General features: G+C 36.6%; 1 protein-coding gene across 1 annotated transcript in view; it reads right to left on the bottom strand.

Moving 5' to 3' along the window:
* LOC117288852 (C-Maf-inducing protein-like) overlaps nt 1-19,729 on the bottom strand; it is a 92,496-nt gene that overhangs the window by 48,567 nt on the left and 24,200 nt on the right. Inside the window, exons 4-5 of the mRNA XM_033769704.1 lie at nt 17,193-17,282; nt 270-458 (exon numbers count right to left, since the gene is read on the bottom strand). Of these exons, the coding sequence (XP_033625595.1) occupies nt 270-458; nt 17,193-17,282 (279 nt within the window). The remainder of the gene's footprint in view (nt 1-269; nt 459-17,192; nt 17,283-19,729) is intronic.

Genomic DNA, 19,729 nt, shown 5'->3' with positions numbered 1-19,729 from the left:
TGTTTAAAATCTTTATCATTTCAATTTAAGTATACTTGTATATACCATATCCAAATCAAGAAACAGAAATTATTTCTCAATTTAAAGTAAAAATTTGATTTAAGAAATGTACATTAATAATGGCATTTTGTGAAGATATTACCGAAATGAATGATCACTAAAGGGTTCCATAAGAAAATTACCCCTGCTCGTACAGGAACAAAGTATCAGACCCGACATCCATTATAACTTAAAGGTCAAGGCAGGTTAAAAGCACTTTGAGGCCATACCATGTTATGCTTTAGGATTCGATGAATGACTGGCGTAAACATCTCTAGTACCACTCTGGATCGAGGAGAGTTGCGGCAGTGCTTGCTGAAGAATGCACAAATCTCCGGCGAAGGCTGGTTGTTTTCCAGCAGGGGTGCCACAGCAGTGATAATACTCTCTTGGGCCACGCTGTTAAGAACATCTCGGTTCTGGGGAGAGAACAGCCAACGAGGACGTTTAATATACTTAACAAATTACCTTGATGATATGAATAATAAAATGTTAGTAAATTATAGTAAAACAGGCTTCCAAAAGCACCCAACAAATCCACAGTAAAAAAGCGTCGCTGATCACTGATCTCTCTAACATCACTCAGACTTAAAATAATTAGTGACTAGTCAGTAGGGATAATGATAACGGGGTAGTTTAACATTGACTGATGAAGGACCTTCTAGGACATTAGTTATGGGCACCTGTGTCTCAGACTCCCAGGGCACTCTACAAAGCTCTAATATGACCTCCTCAACTTCTCATGGGGGAAGAATCGTTGAATGTCACTGAATTTTAGACTTTACAGCTATAATAATAAACACATTATGACCATAGAAATTAAATAACCAAACATGGGATTAGAGAAAATACAATAATCAATAATCAATAATAATGACGATAAGAAGAACACTAATCACAGGCCAGTAGCCATCAAGTTTTGATGCTCATAGCCCTGAACAAAATACAAACTAGAAAATAATAATATAGCAAAATTTCAAAAACAGCATTTATTTACAACTATATCAATACAAAAACAATGAGCCAAACTATACTGTACTGGAAGAGGTGGGTTTTGCGAGCAAGTTTAAATTACTACGGGTAGATAAGGCTACGTATTCTACATGTAAGTGGGACCTGATTCCGAAAGGTAAGGGCGAGCATGATAAAAGGATCTATTCCTCCAAGAACTGCGTGCAAAGGGGGATGACCATTACGAATAATAATGAAGATCTGGATGATGGATGAATGAAGATGTCTAGTGGACTTACATTCAACAATTAGGCTCCTATTGAAGTGAAGGGCAGAACCCTGCAAGGATGTGTAAACTCCAATTGCCTACAATAACATTTGACTAACAATTCCACCTGATATCAAAAATATTTAACTGAGCCCTGAGGTTAAAATCACACATTGAACCCCACATTTGCCACGCTGGCATCCTGTTAGTAAAGTTTAGATACACAAACAATGTGTATGTAGCATGTTAACAACAAAAACAGACAGTCCTGTTTATTCTAAAAACTATTGGATGTAACCTTTGGTTACAAACAGAGTGACCTTACCAGCCTTTCTGGCAGGCAGGATGCTGCACACTGGTCATACAGGAAACTTTTGTGGTCATAATTTCCACACAAATTCAAGAGTTTATAAAAGTAACAGCAGAACAAGTTTGAGATGTACACCCTCTTTCTATATCAAAAGTTGATAAGAATTGGACAGTGCAACATCCATAAAACACAAGATTGTTTACTTTGGTTCTCTCCTTGCCCTTTGACCTCTGACCCACACCTTTTTGATCAGATTACTCTGCAGCTATCTACTTTTTATCATGGGTTGAGGAGGTTGTGCAAGTAGGAATACTAATATTCACTCTGTTGTGAAAGTGTCTGATTGGCTGTCTCATTCAATGACATGGAAACCATTTAAGATGATTGGACCAAACACAATCTTGGAAGATACTAGGATTCAGATGCTTAGTCCAATTGTACTTGTGGGATAGGTTTTCCCAAAGCTGAGTATGTATTCTACCGACTCATGTATCAGTGTCAATCTTGTCAAGTTCCTTCATACTGAACGTCTGATAACATACTATGTTACATGATTTTGCCAAAATTCATTCAACATACGCACATGTTTACAAATGTTCTTTGAGTGTTTGATTACATTTTGAAACTAACACATTCTTTCCCACAGTTGGCAGAATTGAAATTTTCTGTCACATACAATGAACAATGTATTGTGTGATTTATAGCTGATAAGTGAAAGTTGTTTCACTATGCTCTGCCTTATCTCATTTACTCAATATTACAATGTCAAATACCTCTGGATTAATGCTTCACAAAGTATGTAAATAATAACAAACATAATATGTTTATCCTACAGCATTGTTATGTGACCGCACTTGTATGGCCGATAATTTAGTATTCACTCAATTGTTGTTCAAATAATATCGTCCCACAACAAACACTGATTTCATCAAAATGGTCTTTTGTTGTGTTCTGCTCTGTAATGTATTTATACATGTATAAACAAAGCATTATAACAGCTGCTTAGAATATTACAAAGGGGAATAATTTGTCAAAACAGCTTTGCAAAATCCAGCTTTAAACATTTAACATATAAAGCATCACAGTCTAATCATGGAGGTAGAAGGTACATTGTATGGTGCGGAAGTTTGCATGAGTGCATACATACCAATGTGTAGTTGGTTTCTGATAGTGATGACTGTATAAGATTATGTTTATGTGTAAAATGTAATGTAAGGTTGAAACCAATGCCCTTCTCCACGACACAAAGACCAGCATATTTAAACCTTTAAACTTGGGGCCAGTCCAATTGACGTCATTACCAAACCCAAACAAACCATGCCTACAGGATCACTTCAAAGAAATCCTGCATTAGAAATCAACTGTGTAAAATCACTCATGGTCAGGTCACACCACAGTAGGTTTTGTAAATGTCTGTACGAATGTGGGTGATTTTCAAGGCATTTTGTTTTCAGTTACTATATCATGACCATGATTGAAATTGATTAACAATGAAATCAAACTGTAGACATTTGATGTCAGCATTTCATTGAATGATGAAGTCATACTTTCATGACATACCGATATTGGATATTTTTTGTGTGTTTAGTTGACGTGTATAAAATATTCATTAAAGTCAATTTTTAGAAATGTTGCTATTTCTGACTCAGTACTTGTAAGCAGTAAAAGCAAATACACAATTGGATGGCATTTTTTCCCCACTAGATCATGAAGAACATTGGCAGGCAGAAACCAGTAAAACGTTTTTGGTTTTTCATTATTTTTGTATTCAAATGGAACTCAGGTTTTATTGATGGCAATAAAATGGCATGGCACACTACACAGCTCTGCATGTAAACAATTTTGAAATGAGAAATAAAACCCAACAAATGTTTGTTTTAAGTTTTGTTAGTTTTGTCGGGAGATTCTACCTTTCTCGTGTTTTATTTTTAAATATTTACCAAATAGGCCTTCATTCAAATAAAAAAATGCTCAATTTACGTTTCATTTTTAACAAACACAGCATATCACACCAATGCAAAAATAATTTGAGATATGGATTTTATTTTATTTTTGAGAAAGAAATGACAACTGTACACTGTGCATTCTCCTCCAATAATAACAACATCTACAAGTCTTTTGTACCTACATTCTTATTCTTATTTTATGCAAATTTTGATATACACCATACCAAGTGAGAATACTGGTCTTTGTCAATGCCCCTTATTTTTGACCGCGCGAGGGCGCTATAAATAGTATTTTGATCACTTCCGGGGGTACACGCGATTCGCCCTGCACAAATTAATAGGCGTTCTGTCACTTTTGTTGCGCCGTAGTTTCAATTTGCTTTAGAGGTGGATTATAACGGCTCCTTTTAAAGTCTTATTGTCTGTGATGGATTAGATGTCTGTGGTTATAATGTGTTCCAATCTTTAAAAACTGTTTTGCGTATGAATGAATATACCCCCGGAAGTGATTGAGAGCGCCCTCACGCGGTCAAAAATATGGCCCATTAAAAAAGGTGTCTAGTGTCTGTAACCCTCAAACGTCATCAGATGTTTCAGTCACCATAACATTACCATAGTGATTTATAGATCATTATAGTTTACTTGACAATTAAGATCTATTCATTCACCCGTGGACTAATCTAAGACAAGTCTCCATCCAGACTGGAGTCAGAGTCAACACTTACGCCTGCAGGTTGTCACCAAAACTATCAGGCATATCCTTTGTTATTTATTTACAAGATCAAAGTGTTTTGCGAATTGTTTATTCATTGGACCCCTTCCCCTGGTACTATACGTATTTAAGTGACCTAAAAAATGAATCAGAAATGTTTTCCTTAGGCCTCTCATTGTTCATTCACAAGTAGCCTGTAAGGCCAGGCCCCCCCCCCCCCAAATGTCTTTTTTACCTTGGGTTCTTGTTTAGGGTTTGGGTTTTTTTTTTTGGGGGGGGGGGGGGCTTCAGGTCAAATTCACTAAAAACATAGACATAAAACCTATGAGATGGCCCCAGATTACAAAGTAATGTGGGGCTAAAAACCAAAGATAAACACAGAATAAAAATATTCAGAGGACCCTTCATTTCAGGTTGCCCTAGTTTTGAAAAATTCTAGGGGGAGCCCTGACTTCTCTTCTTTGGTTCATTTTGTTAAATGCTAGGACCTACGGTGAAACGAGTAACACGATGTAGGTCTACAGCTAGTATAATGTAAAAAGCCTGGAGTTTCATCTTTGAGCGGGCAAGGCCATTTTCATTTCTACTAGTATCATAAGTAGTAGTCCAGTCTAATTTCTATACCATCCGCCCTGGTAATAGTTAAAAAGCAGGACAGTTCTTTTCAGAACTGAGAAGTCTCCCGAACCTCCGATTATCTACTCCGCAACAGTAGAATAAGCAAGACAGTTCCCTAAGAACAACTCTACCTGACAAGTAGATACACACATGGTGTTACCGCAAACCAAATATACTAGTATCATGTTTTGTGTAATTTGTAATTATGATACCTTTATGTGCAGGATACATGTACATATTGAAAAACACATCCTTATAAAAATATCGTTGCTAAAGTTGCATCACAGATGACGAGAGGCATACTGATTTGGCAGCCATCACACAATCTGATTGATCACCCATTACAAGGGACACCCTGCCCACCTCCCCACCCCCACTGTAGCATCTGTGTAGCGCCCTCTATTGACAAGTTGTCATGCAAGAATGTTATGTCAAAGGTTAAAGTTCAGACTTAAACTTAAACAACTACGTATTAGACTCCCCCCCCCCCCCCAAATAAAACAATTTTTGTATTAAAGGAAGAGAAAGCGAAGAAAACAGAGAAATATAGTGTACAAAGAGTGTATATGTATCTTGGAAATGTAAATTGTGGCGCTGGAATAGTGGACACATGAAGAGAATATTCTGAAAACAAAAGCGCCAAAGCAGCAGAAGCATGGAAAGCAAAATAAATATACAGACATGGCAGAGTGCAGGCCAGATGCTTCACAGAGGCAAGGAAGGCACTTGCCTCCATGTATTTGTGCCCTTGATGAAGTGCTAAAGTAGAAATTTACAATTTCCTCATAGGCTGCCCTTCCAAGGCTTTTTCTCCAAAAGGAGAAAATACCTTGGTGCCATTGCCCTTTCAAAACGAAGCATACAGGCCTAAGAGTTTAAAGTAGTTCAGTTACATTGGAGAGTATGTGTGGTTTAATTACACTGGACACTATGAGTAGTTCAACCAGTTGAATGTGGTAAACGAAGTGCACCCCAGGTGTATCATCATCTTTTTATTGTAAAAAAAAACAAAAATTTAAATAAAAATACAGATCTGGTCAAGTCTCTTCACATTAAGAATACAACTTTGTGTACCATCTAGAAGTGACAAGCTGGAGCAGTGGAAAAAAAAATACACATCAATCAGCGTATGTTTCTAAAGATACAGTTCATTGTATCTAAGAATTGAGCAGGCATCATGTACTCATGGTCAGCCTAGAGAGACAGCTAGTATTTCACAACGCATATTTCAGCCCTTGGGAAAATTGTTTTCAATTTGTGCCTCCAGTAGAAGCTTGGCTGTTAAATTGAATTTGAAAAATGCAATAAACTTTTCATCGATTTCCCTGGACTCCCCGTGTAAATAATGAACCCTGCCAATGAAAAAGACAGACTAGAGAAGTGACGAATTTACTGTTTTACATTTCCTTCTTGTTGTAGAGGCGTGGGCAAGACATACGTACAACAACCCCATAAGAACGACTCCTTAAAGACAGTGGACACTAAGGTAATTACTCAAAATAATTGTTAGCATAAAAACTTACTTGGTAACGAGTAGTGGAGTGCTGTTGATAGTATAAAACACTGTGAGAAACGGCTCCCTCTGAGGTACATGTAACGTAGTTTTCGAGAAAGAAGTAATTTTCCATGAATTGGATTTTGAGACCTCCGAATTAGATTTTGAGGTCCCGAAATCAAGCATCTGAAAGCACACAAATTCATTTGACAAAGGGTATTTTTTCTTTTATTATTATCTCGCAACTTCGACAAACAAATGAGCTAAATTTTCACAGGTTTGTTATTTTATGTAATGTTGAGATACACCAAGTGAGAAGACAATAACCAATAGTGTCCAGTGTCTTTAAAGAGCTTATCAGGGGACCAGTTAGTAAACCGGTGTAATGTACATGTATGAGTCTCTTCACCCACGTTGTACATACCTGTACATTGCTACTTAATGTACACAATGTACATTGACCTAAAAAATATTGTATTGTAATCGTCAAAAGTTGTCACGTGTGAAGAGGCAGAGGCTAGCAGCAGGCTCTCAATTTGGAATTTTTGATTGAGTTAATGCGATGAACCTACAGGTTCAGTGTGTTGCATTACTCACAGCAGTGGTGTACATATTGGAGAATGACATGGACATGGCTTGTATGACAGTATACATTTTTAACATAAATTTTAAAATATACAAAAATCAGGCCTCGCCCTTAAAACTAGACTGGCCTCTGTTGTCTAGTCAGGTACAAAAATGCTACAGGCCTGGAAACACCACTTCTCAATTCGCCCTAGCGGGTACTAAAAACTTGTTTTCTTCCTATTTCTTCCGCTTAATGTGAAAACTAAATAACTCAAACGTGTGAGTGCAACTTTATTTGACTATAGACTGTGCAAGTCTCGCGCGGATTTGAACTTCCGGGACCATTGTGGTCCCAACCTTATGGAATTTTACGTTGGGGAGATTTTGTTTCGTCCATTACTTTAGTTTAATATAGTTATGACCATAAAAATGACATATGTTGTTAAAAATGTAATACTAATTAACAACATATATAAAAGTAAAAATAAAGTCAACACTAGAGGTACATGTACAGTTTTTGTTTACTACAAAAACAAGGTGTTCGTGGTGAGTGAGTGAATGAATTGGTGACAACATTTACCTCATCAATCCAATGACTGGTTAAGGAGTTATGATTTGTTTACAAATTAAACACCAACTTCCGGTTTGCATCGGATAAAAGGTCAAATAGGGGTTACTTTTTATGTAGCGCATGATAAGTTTATTAAGACCTTTTAAATGATGGATGGGTTGTAAACATCCAATATTTGGTTTAGAAGTTATGATTTTTTCAAATATAAAGTTTCAACTTCCGTTTTGAACCGGAAGGTACTGTCAAATGAGGTCACACTTGGTAGCGTTGGTGATGTCTTTTGAGTTCTTTCTTTTGACGTATAGATGATAAAAATCAAATCATGTGGTTTAGGATTTTTTAATTTTTCAAACATTATATATCAGTTTCCAACTTTAACTGGAAGTCAAGGTCAAACAGGGTCGCATATTGTATAGCACATGATAAGTCTATTAAGACCTTTCAGATGATGCATAGATTGAAAAAATCCAATGTATGGTTCAGATGTTATGATTTTTTTTCAAATATTAAACATCCGGTTTGAACCGGAAGACAATTTTGTCAGGTCACAAATTATAGCGTTAGTAATGTTTTTCAAAGCCTTATCTGACGACGTTCAGATAATAAACAACTAATTTCTGGTTCTGGGGTAATATTTTTTCAAATAATTAACTGCATCTTCCTGTTTAACTGGAGGTCAAGGTTTAATAGTCAATGTTGTGTATCGTTTCTTAAGTTGTTACATACCTACCCAATGACGTATAAATATATAAAAAATCAAATGTGTGGTTGTGAAATTATTTTTCTTTGACCAATTATTTTCAACCTCTGGTTTGAACAAGAAGCCAAGTTTAAACTGATTTCATTTGTGTAGATCCTGACTAGTTCATTAAAACCTTTCAGCTAATGTATGACTTGTAAACATTTTATAATTATGTGATGGACTATCTGAAGGTGTATAATGTATCTTATAACATCAATGCATATGTATTCCTACTTGTAGTTTTGGTGCGAGACGTTGTTCATTATTACTCAACTACTGCGATTCACCGCGATTCACTCAGCGCTCGATGTTACTAAAAACGTTACAGCGCCCTCTTTCGCTGGACTAAAGAGAGCACTTTTGGGAATTCCCGCGCTTGCACTGCATAGCGTACATAGCGTGCGTTGTTGATCAAAATGGGGTAAACGCGTGGGTCAACAGGTGCTTTGACGTCCCTTTTCGACTGATGTAAAGGTCCAAATTTTGTTATTTCTGTGCAAAAGATTGAGCGGGATTGCTGTTTTACAATCTGAAACAAAAATTACGTTGAAATGATCAGTAGTTTTAAAAACATGAATACGATAAGATTTTATGAAATTTTCAAATTTTGTTTTGCACTAGAAGTATTAAAAATATTTTACGTGTTCTGTGAAGCATTTGTCCAACTTTTAATGATCTATCCGATGATGTGTAGATTGTCAAAATCCGAATCATAGTTTTTGAGTTATGATTTTTACAAATATTAAACTTTGATCTAACGTAATTCAATTCCCGATGACGTCATAATGACGTAATTAAGTATGTGTTGTCTTGATACTGAGGTTCAACTATCTGTTGAGTTTCAACATTCCATTCAATCTCAATCTAGAGTTATTCCGTAAAAAAGCTCGAAAGTTGTTTTTTGACGAAAAAAACCCGAAGGTGAACTTCGACCCAGGGTAACGACCCGGATGCTAAGGTCGTACGATTTTGGCGTTAACTTTTTAAATGTTGCCCCAGTCTTGGTCTATCAGATGCGAAAACTTTGAACATCATAGCTTTCATATTCGTTGAGATACAGCAAAACGAAAATGGTCCCTTTTCAACTTTAAAAACCCTGTAATTTGACACCTAATGACGTCATCATGACGTGATGAAAACTGTGCCGTCTTCGTATTGAGGTTCAATTGTCTGGTGAGTTTCAAGGTTCAGTTTGGCTTGAATCTTGAGTTATGCTGTAGATAAGAGTTGACGGGAAGAAGAAGGAAGATGGAGAAGAAAAAAAAAACAGAGCAATAACAATAGGTGTTCGTGCATGCACGAACACCTAATAATAACGAAGAAAAACCGATATTTAAACTTGACCTCAGGTCAGGTTACTTTTAAAAAATTTAGAATTTGTGCCCATCTCCGATCACGAAACTTACGCAGACGCTTGTTTTGGCCGCGCTGGGTGGAAAGCCTTTTCATTGGTCGCTTAGGCGTCGGCTTCCTCTTTAAAATGCGTCACGCGTTTATCCCACGCCATTGCGACCATCGTGTGTCCGCGTATAAACCAACTTTCAGTAGTTTCACATTCGGGCGTAGATTTACAAAAGGGGTTTCAAAACATTTAAGATCAAACAAACATCCTTGTCCCAGAGTTTTACTTTTGTCTATACATAGACTTTAACCGATAATTGTGTGTTTGTTTAAAAAGCTAAAACTAATTTAAACAAGCTCTTATGGGTATTTTTGTTGTTCAGATTCGGCATTAAGAAAAAATTAAAGCAAAGATTTGATTCATAAAAAAATTCAGTTCTTCAGTTGTCGTGTTTTCTCGCTACGCTGCACGCGAGACTTGCACAGTCTATTGAACTGGTTGTGGTCACCATTAATTATACATCAGAAAGATACTAGGAAAATACTTCCTACTAAAACTTCCTGGGGGAAAGTCAAATGCATAGTTTATTCCGATGGGCTACCTACTTTACAAAAACCTGAAGCGAAGGCCTGAAAATAAATTTTAAAAACTGCTCATCAACACATATTTCAACGATTTTATGTATTGTAGAATTGTAGTTCAACGATCATTTCATACATTTATTAGTTATATTCCAAACTTGAATGTATGTATGTATGTAGTGTTGATCAGCCTGAACAGTTCAATTTATAAAAAAAACTTGCCAAAAAAATAAAAACGAAACATGTGTTTTTTAAAAGCCCAACAAGAATGCACTACACTATACAATACAAGGGTGTTTTTAAATTTGTCTCCAGTCCCACAAACTCACGCACACATAACATTTAAAGCCATTGGACACTTTCGGTAAACAGTACTGTTCAAGGCCCACACTTCGTGCATCACAACTTATTTATAAAATAACAAACCTGTGAAAATTTAGGCTCAATTGGTCATCGCAGTCGGGAGAAAACCCACCCTTGTTTCTGCACATTTCGCCGTGTGATGACATGTGTTTAAAATAAGTCCGTAATTCTCGATATCGGTAATTGATATTGTTTTGATGTTTTCTCAAAAAGTAAAGCATTTCATGGAATAATATTTCAAAAGAAGTCTTTCACCATTACCTTCTGTAAACCCTGTAAGTTATTTGTAAATCTGTGAACTTTAAAAAAAATATTCTGTTCCGAAAGTCAAGTCCAATGGCTTTAAAGGGTCTACATGTATGTAACTTTTGCAGGACAAAAAACACAATGTCCACAGATTTACACTAAACTTACACAGTTTGAAGATAATGATAGTAGAAAGCTTCCCTGAAAATACTACGTGCTGAGGTGCTGTAGTTTTTGGGAAATGAGTAAAACAATGTCACGAAAATAATACGACGAAAATTATTTTAATCATTTACAAACGTATTTCCATGACATTGTTTAACTCATTTCTCAAGAACTACAGCACCTCAGTAAGTAAGATTTGAAGGGAAGCTTTCCACTATCATTATCTTCAAACCCTGTAAGTTTAATGTAAATCTATGGACATTTTGAAAAAGTACCCAAATCCTTTAACAATAATGATAATCAACAGTATTTACATGTCAGAGTCCTGTGTGCATCTGCACTCTGAACAATTAAGCAACAACGCCTACAGCATTTTTCAGTATGCGTGGGATAACAAAATGCTACAAAATTATCATACTCTACAGCAAACACCCTTCCTCTATAATTAGGAAGTGAACAAACATGCCCCAGGCAAATCTGTCTGTTTCTTAAGATTTTAAATTAAAAGGTTTTATATACACATGGAAAAATATAATTGTATGTACTGCATTTCTTTTACTGTAAATTACCATAATTTACAGTAAATTACGTTCCATCACCAAAATAATAAATAAATAACAAATAAATAAATAAATAAATAACATTGTGTGCTGTAGTTAATTAGATATTTTAAGCCATTATGGCAGAACATTATGAGCCCAAGATACTGCAGCTCGTGACATCCAAGTGCAACTACATCTAATTCAAATTCAACTGCTAACTCAGTGCCTTCTTTACAGTGGAGAAAAAAAAAAACAGCGACATGATTAATGGCCCATCGAAAAACAAACTGCAATGCTTTCAGTTTTCCTCCCATTTTAATTTGTTGTGCATACACAGAATCCCGGGGACGTACATCTAGGCTCGGATGTAATATTGTAAATAGGAAACGACCAGGTTAAACATTAACATAGATGTACTGAATCACTTAACGTTTAGCTTCTACAGGGGTACGATAGCTTCTAAAAATATACACGGTGAAATGGATGTACGTGTAATTTAACACATTTTGTGTTTAGCATTACTTAGTCAAAATACAACACTATGATGTGTAAATGAATAATATACAATAATGGCAAATGTATGAATACACATTTTGGTTTCAAAGAGGTATTTACTAAAAAAAATAGGGTTGTGTTTTTGGATTGTTAAATGCTCGTTTGATTTCCCTAGCTAATGCAAGGCCAAAACTAGATTATCATGATGAGTTAACCTCAGTTTGGGTAAAAAATATTTCCCTTTAAGACTGGTATTACAGTACAGATTTTTTGCCGATTTGACCCAATATTTAATGCAAGTTTTAAACAACTATTCTTTATAGATTCTAGAAAGTTGTAATATCTGTACAGATCTGTATACCTGTTGACTACAATGCATACTCCAATAGACTGGATATCTCGCACAGGGGAAACAACTCTGCAATTCCTTATAGCTCCAATTGCCCAATCCAAGGCAATGTGAACTTTTTACATCATCTCAAATAACGTAATAACATTGCGTGATTAGATTAAGTATAGTAAAAAAAATTGTGTTGTGTTAAATTTGATAGTGATAGTGCGATGGCTCTGTCTATAATTACATCTTCAGTAGGCCTAATGCAAAACATGTTGTCAAATAATAGCACTCGTCAGCACTCCTCTTTATTGTATAAACTCACTAAGTTTTAGCTGGTACAGAAACTAGCCTTCAGCTGCACAATTTGTTATTATGGCCCAAAACTGAGCCCTGTTTCATCCCACCTGGAGAAACTTTCCTGGATTTCCTGATCACAAACGTATTGATCTTAAAACTTGTAAAACAAGCCCTTCTAACCAAACAGAAAAATGCTTAAGTCGTACTGTGCTGTCAACACACCAGAGTAAAGTTTGTCCAACTTATTAGTGCCTAGTTTGAGGGTTTTAAATTTTGCCTGCACCATAATAAAGCTGACAAGGTTACACAATCACTTTTCAAAGAAACGAAATATTTATCCAGGAATAGGAATTTATGATTAAAAAAATTATATTGTTAACCTTACATTTTGGCGTATTTTAAGTTGTAGCAACATTTTACATAAATGTAACAAAGCGGTTCAGAAACTGACCTTTAATTCCAACTAGTTGGTAGTCACGTTTTCTGTAATTATCTCCACCGGCACGGGCAAGAACCACACTCGCACTACTGTTTAGAATCACCGCAATGATCACGTACAGTATGTAACACATGATCACCTTGGGCACCTGTATGTTCACGTACACGTACGCTACATATAAATTATGGTGAAGGTAATTTTGTTGGTCCGAGGGGCACCAACACTTTGAAGTCTACATGTGTAGTCGTCCTGACCATTGCTTATGCCACACCCTTGGAACCTCGTTATGATAATGAACATACCATTTCGCATTAATGATAGATACATTTAGTATCATTTGATAGATACTTTAGGCTTGTTTGATAAAACCATCAATCGTCATTATGCTTTGGTATGCATGCATGCAAGGACTAGTGGTGCATGTACATGTACAATGTACGAGATGCAGCGCAACAAATTGTATGAAATAATAGATTCATGGAGCAATTGCTCCATGATATAATTTAACCCACTGCCAGTGACAGCATGTCAAATCAATTCCAATGGGTCATATTTTTGACTGCGTGAAGGGCACTCTCAATGATTTCCAGCTGTTATTTATTCATACCCAAAACAGTTGTGAAAGAATGGAACAGTCATTACAACCACAAACATCTAATCCATCGAGGACAATTACAATTTTCACGAAGTCGATATAATCCACCTCTAGAAAGCAGATTAAAAATACGGCACAATGAAAGAATGCCTATTAATCAGTGCAGGGCAAATCGCATAATACCCCCGGAAGTGATAAAAATTGTACTTGTAGCGCCCTCGCGCAGTCAAAAATAAGGCGCATTGGTACATTTATATGTCTGTCATATATGCATCATTCAGCATCAACATTTTGTGATTGATTTTTTTTTCTACAGGGCTTTGATTAGTAGCAAAAGTAACAGCAAAAACCAAATATCCTCTTTCTATGCACCCAATGAACAAACTATTGTGTCTGATAACATGGGAGGTGGGGCTTTGCTTTGCAAATATTTATAGAAATACAATGTGAAAAAGCAGCATCTCCACCTTAAATCACTTGTGTCAGTAATGAATCTTATTTCTATATGGACTATTGCTGGTGTGTAGCATCTCATCTACTGTGTGTACATGTACCTGGAATATCATGGTTGTGAGAATTCATGAGTAACATTCATATATTTCTTTGTGAAAGTCAAACGCAAGAGATTGTCAAATTGGTGAATTTCCCCCCCCCCAAAAAAAAAACCCCAATTACTAGCAGAAGGATATGACATGTCGAAACAAACCACTGTATCATCCTCTAATAGACCATGGACACTTACTTGTCATCTACCCATCCTACACAGACCCATCACTTTTGTACAAACAAGTAACTGCATCATGTCCCCCCCCCCCCACCCCCCACCCTCACCAAACAAACTGAGAGTAAAAAGCCATAAGCTCAATCTGTTGAACTGCGTATCAAATCACGTAGTAATAATGGATTTTAGCCACTGACAAAAGACGTGTTGAATCGGCCCACGACGACGAGGTAGTGATTAAGGTATGGCAAACTGATTCTACCCTCCAAGGTACACACAAACAAGATGTACCCCACGCCCCTCGGTACTTTATGTTAATCTTTCTGACATTAAAGAAAAGAGACTAGGCATAAGCTGAGGCAGAGGATCCCTGTGGATGTTTGCATTCATGGGTGCAAGTTTTACACAATTTTTGAAGCAAGAAAATGAAGATGAAATACACTCTCCAACCCCAATGCGAATCCCCTTTGGAATGCCTGTGGACATCCTTCATACACAGTGCCTTTGCAACAGCTGAGCTTTGTTTTTCACTGCTAATTTAAGCTAGCTAGGAGTTATATATACCAGGTTATTTCCTCTGGTATGGATCCAAGTTGGGTTTGCAATGCCAGGCACCAACTCCAAGTTTGTATTATACACTACTGAAAACTTTTACTTTTTTTAATGCTTCAGCGATTACACACCTTCAAATATCGCAAATAACTTATTCCGTATCAACCAAATATATAGTGGACTTCACTGTCCAGATTCACAAAGCTAGATTATGTAACATTCCTCAATAATCCTCAAATGCTTTGTTCTTTTAGCTTGATGCAACAACCTATGAAACTATGTGTATGGCAGCAATCAAAGTATGTCTTAAAGCAACACGCATAATTTCATTTTGCATACTGCATTATCAATATTAATAATGTCCATGGCGTGGCATTTACTTTAATTATATGTTAGATATAAATTCCCAGCTTCTCCTGGCAGCAGAATTAACATATACATGGAAATCCAAATATCAAAATGTTACGCCCCAATTTGGGGTTAATAATCTGAAACACAAACATTTTCACTACTTGGTGAATTTGAATACATGTCAGATGAGCAAGTTTTGTAAAGATACTCCAAAAAATCAAATAAAAACTATAATCATCTACACTTATCAGTTCAATCTTCGCCTCTAGCATGGCAAGACACAGCAACTGTTGCCTGCACTTACACATCACTCTAAACTCAACAGGTCTTCTCTTACAATAAATCAACCTGCCCAGTTTGTCACAATCATAGTTAAAGGTTGGGTTGTACTTTGGTAATGGCCACAAAACAAAATTTTGTAATTTTTATCTGAAAGCTTAAAGATTGTAATAGTACTATAGAAAGCATTTAAGTTCATGCAAAATGGTTTTGTCTGAAATGTCCCTGTCCATTGGAAACATTCAAATCTGAGAAACGATTCATGCAATAATCGTTTCTTAGGTTTACTAGAGTTGGTGTCCGTTTGCAAATGCTGTGGCAAGAGATGCGGTTGGTGCCCGCTGTTACCTCGCTACTTCTGGATGAATTTTACAATCTTGTGAAAATAACATGACAGTTTATTGCTGTTCTCTTAAGAAGTAGACACTGTAGCTGAAATCTTCACATGAGAATTTGATTAAAATACATTTCAAGTAAGTAAAAGTAAAACAATTCTGATGGTTTGAATTGATAATAAACATATCCTGTTCTAACAAACCAGGGTGAAATTGTCGGTGAGGAATTTCCTCATGTTCAGCTACCACAGCCCTCACTTCCTCATTAGAGCTACTGTAAAACTTAATACATGAACAAAGACAGCTTGGCTGCTTGGTGTTCCATCTAGTGGGATTACAAGTCAGGCCCTATCCTGCGCTAGTTTTTACTTTCATACTTTGAGATTACAAGCATGAGAACTTACACTGTGGCAACTTGAAGAGGAATTGCCATAAAACATTCACTGCATACACCCACCAAGTTCATAAAAAAAAGTATTCCAAATCACATTATTAGTACATGTAGCTGGTGCAAACAACACTGATTATAAGAAATGTTTCCACTTGAAATGGCCTAATCAGTCGGAAACTGAGGAATGAATACGATGCCAAATGAAAAAACTGCTGCCTGTTTGGCAACTTCAAATGAAGCATAAACCATAACAAAACAAGAACAGTTTTCACAGCATAGGTGTACGAATACACGCAGGCTATCCCACAATTGGGGAAAAAAAGACAAGCATCATCTATCATGAACTTTCCTCAGGTTAGTTTATTCTCATCTGCCATGGCGGGCATGATTATCTGGCCTCAGAAATAAGTGTGTGCAGAAAGAAGAAAAGCCATGCATTTTCAAGGAGCATCCAATAATGAAGGAAATATAATCCAGATAAGGGAAGATTTGCAGAAGAGCTATAATGACAATGTCAGTTGCTTTATCTTGCTCAACTGTAATAAACATTTACAAGTCACGCTATAGACATGTGCTTCACGATTTCTTGGAGGAACGTGACAGTCTAGTGAGAAAACTTCCTTTGGGAAATGATGATGTATCATACATTGTACATGTAGTTTCAATTCAGTTTTTATGTTGTGATGGCTATTGTGAATAAACCTTTCATTTATATACAATCTACCTACATGTATGATGAGAGCTGGCATGAGCTCTGGAGGGAATAGAGTGAGTGTTTTGAATGTCATAGCGGTACATGTAATGTTTTAGTGAAAGGGGTAAAATAGGAAGGGAGGGAGTAAGCGGGATACGAGAGGGGTGGTGCATGATAGGTGCATGATAATAAAAATAGGGGATGAGGAGTGTTGGTTGTGGGTCTCTTTCAATCTTTCTCTTACTAACCTGTGAGAGTATATCTGAGACTATTTCCAGAGGCACCTGGTAAACATCTTGATCTTGCACACAAGTGGTCAATGTCATCTCAACCATTGCCTACATATGGAAGAAATCAACGGAATCATTTGTAATGAGAAGTAATCAAGACAAAGGGCAAGGCTGAGTGCTCTGCATTAATAAGAAAACATTCACTACTCTCTGCACCCCAACCCTCATCAAGACCAAGGCCAAACATTAAAGGCACTGGACAACTTTAATATTTGTCAAAGACCAGTATTCTCACTTGGTGTATCCCTACACGCATAAAACAACAACTGCAACCAATCTTGTTGTGGGATTCTGATCTCGCAATTGTGAATCCAGTGGGAACGCGGTTTAATTGAAGTTTAACGTACCAGGGCAGACCGGGGTCGACCCAGGGAAGCTAAACGAACGCACCCTTACATTACACGTAGACTATGCATGTCTTGTGTGTATAGAAAACGACAAAGCAAGTCAAGCGAAGAGTGTACTTTTTATGAAACCAAAACTTCTTTTTATCTTCTGTTTATAAAAAATCTTGAAAATATTAAACAAATACTAAAAGACCTATTCTTCAAACACAATTTCAGTTTTTATATTTCTAAACAGTTAAAATATATGTTAATTATAAAATATTTTAATTAGCGATGTAATTTAATTCCATAAGATATAAAAAAAGACCCCGTTTAAAGGCATTGAACATGTTTGGTAACTGTCAAAGACCGGGTGTTCTCACTTGGTGTATCCCAACATAAGCATAAAATAAAAAGCTTGTAAAAATTTAAGCTCAATTGGTCATCAAAGTTGCGCAAAAATGATGAAAGAAAAAACAACTTTGTTGGACGAATTTGAGCGTTTTCAGATACAGCAGGAATATAAAGACTTCTGGCTTAAAGTTTTTAATATTTGAGTGAGAAATTACCCTGTTCTCAAAAACTACAATACTTCCGAGGGATTTGTTTCCCACAATGTTTTATACTATCATAAGCTCCCCTATGGTTGTTTCCGAGTCAAGTTAACATTTGTTTTGAGTAATTACCAAAGTGAACCTTCCCTTTAAATTGCCCCTTGTTATGATTAATTGCACAGGTTGATTAAATAGTTTCCCCAAAGTTTGCGCACTCCTTTCAATGGAATGAATATGTATTATTGTAATATTAATGCATTTATAAGAATCTTCCCAATATACAGCAATGTGCCATTCCTGTGAACTTTTCAGTCAAAATCCAATTTATATCTAAATTAGAGACAACCTGCAGAGAATCCTCTTGAGGATCACAGTCAACTGTGCAGGTACATGTATTATAACGCCACTCGGTGAGTCATGTACAGCCAGAAACACCCAGTGCAAACCAAAACACACTGGCTCTTAGGAATTGATGGAATTTCAGAAAAAATGGAGCACATGTGCAAGCTAGTGGTTAAAGGGACACGTTGCCTTGGATCGGGCGAGTTGGTTTTTCTTTTACGTCGTGAACTAACACGGTGGGCCATTTCATGGAGTCAACATTTTTACTCCAAAAAATGGCCGACCACGTTAGTTCTCAAAGTAAAAGGAAAGCCATGCAATTTCGAGGCATGTTTGTGTGGATTTATATTCTACTTTTAAAATTTTATTCTAACCAATGCAATTAATGGCTAACCATTACAACACTTTTCAAAGACCAACTCGCCCGATCCAAGGCAACGTGTCCCTTTAAGTCCATTCCAAACAGCTACAGGGAGAACCTAAGTGGAACAGCTGTCAGCCAAGAACGGAGACAAAAAGAGGGAACGATTTTTGATTTCTGTAGCAGACACAGGAGGGGCGGAGAGTGATTAGAAGTGAAGTGTGAGATGTTCCCATAGGGGCTAATGTGACTTTGGTTACGTTTTAATTTAGTCAACAAGTTTCACACTATCACAGACCCTGGGTATCAGATTGTGCCAGACATAATTCATTTGGACTGCTTGTTCAGGTTCAAGCAACCATGAAGCAACCATTACACTTGCATTAAAGGCAATGGAAACTATTGGTAATTACTCAAAATAATTATTAGCATAAAACCTTTCTTGGTGACGAGTATTGGGGAGAGGTTGATGGTATAAAACATTGTGAGAACGGCTCCCTCTGAAGTGCCATAGTTTATGAGAAAGAAGTAATTTTCCACAAATTTGATTTCGAGACCTCAGATTTAGAACTTGAGGTCTCAAAATCAACCATCTAAACGCACACAACTTTGTGTGACAAGGGTGTTTTATGTTTCATTTATTATTATCTCGCAACTTCAATGACCGATTGAGCTGAAACTTCCACAGGTTAGTTATTTTACGCATATATGTTGAGATACACCAACTGTGAAGGCTAGCCTTTGACAATTACCAATAGTGTCCAATGCCTTTAAACCATGGTTAAAACACTTAAACCATGGAGTTAGAATGGTTAGGCACTGTGGACACTATTTGGGAATATTCAAACTAACTGTTAGCATAACAACTTACTTGGTAACCAGCCCTGGAGAACTGTTGAAAGTATCAAATAT

This window comes from Asterias rubens, chromosome 4 (genome assembly GCF_902459465.1).
Source record: "Asterias rubens chromosome 4, eAstRub1.3, whole genome shotgun sequence".
Taxonomy (NCBI): Eukaryota; Metazoa; Echinodermata; class Asteroidea; order Forcipulatida; family Asteriidae; genus Asterias; species Asterias rubens.
This window is presented reverse-complemented; position numbering and strand designations above follow the sequence as displayed.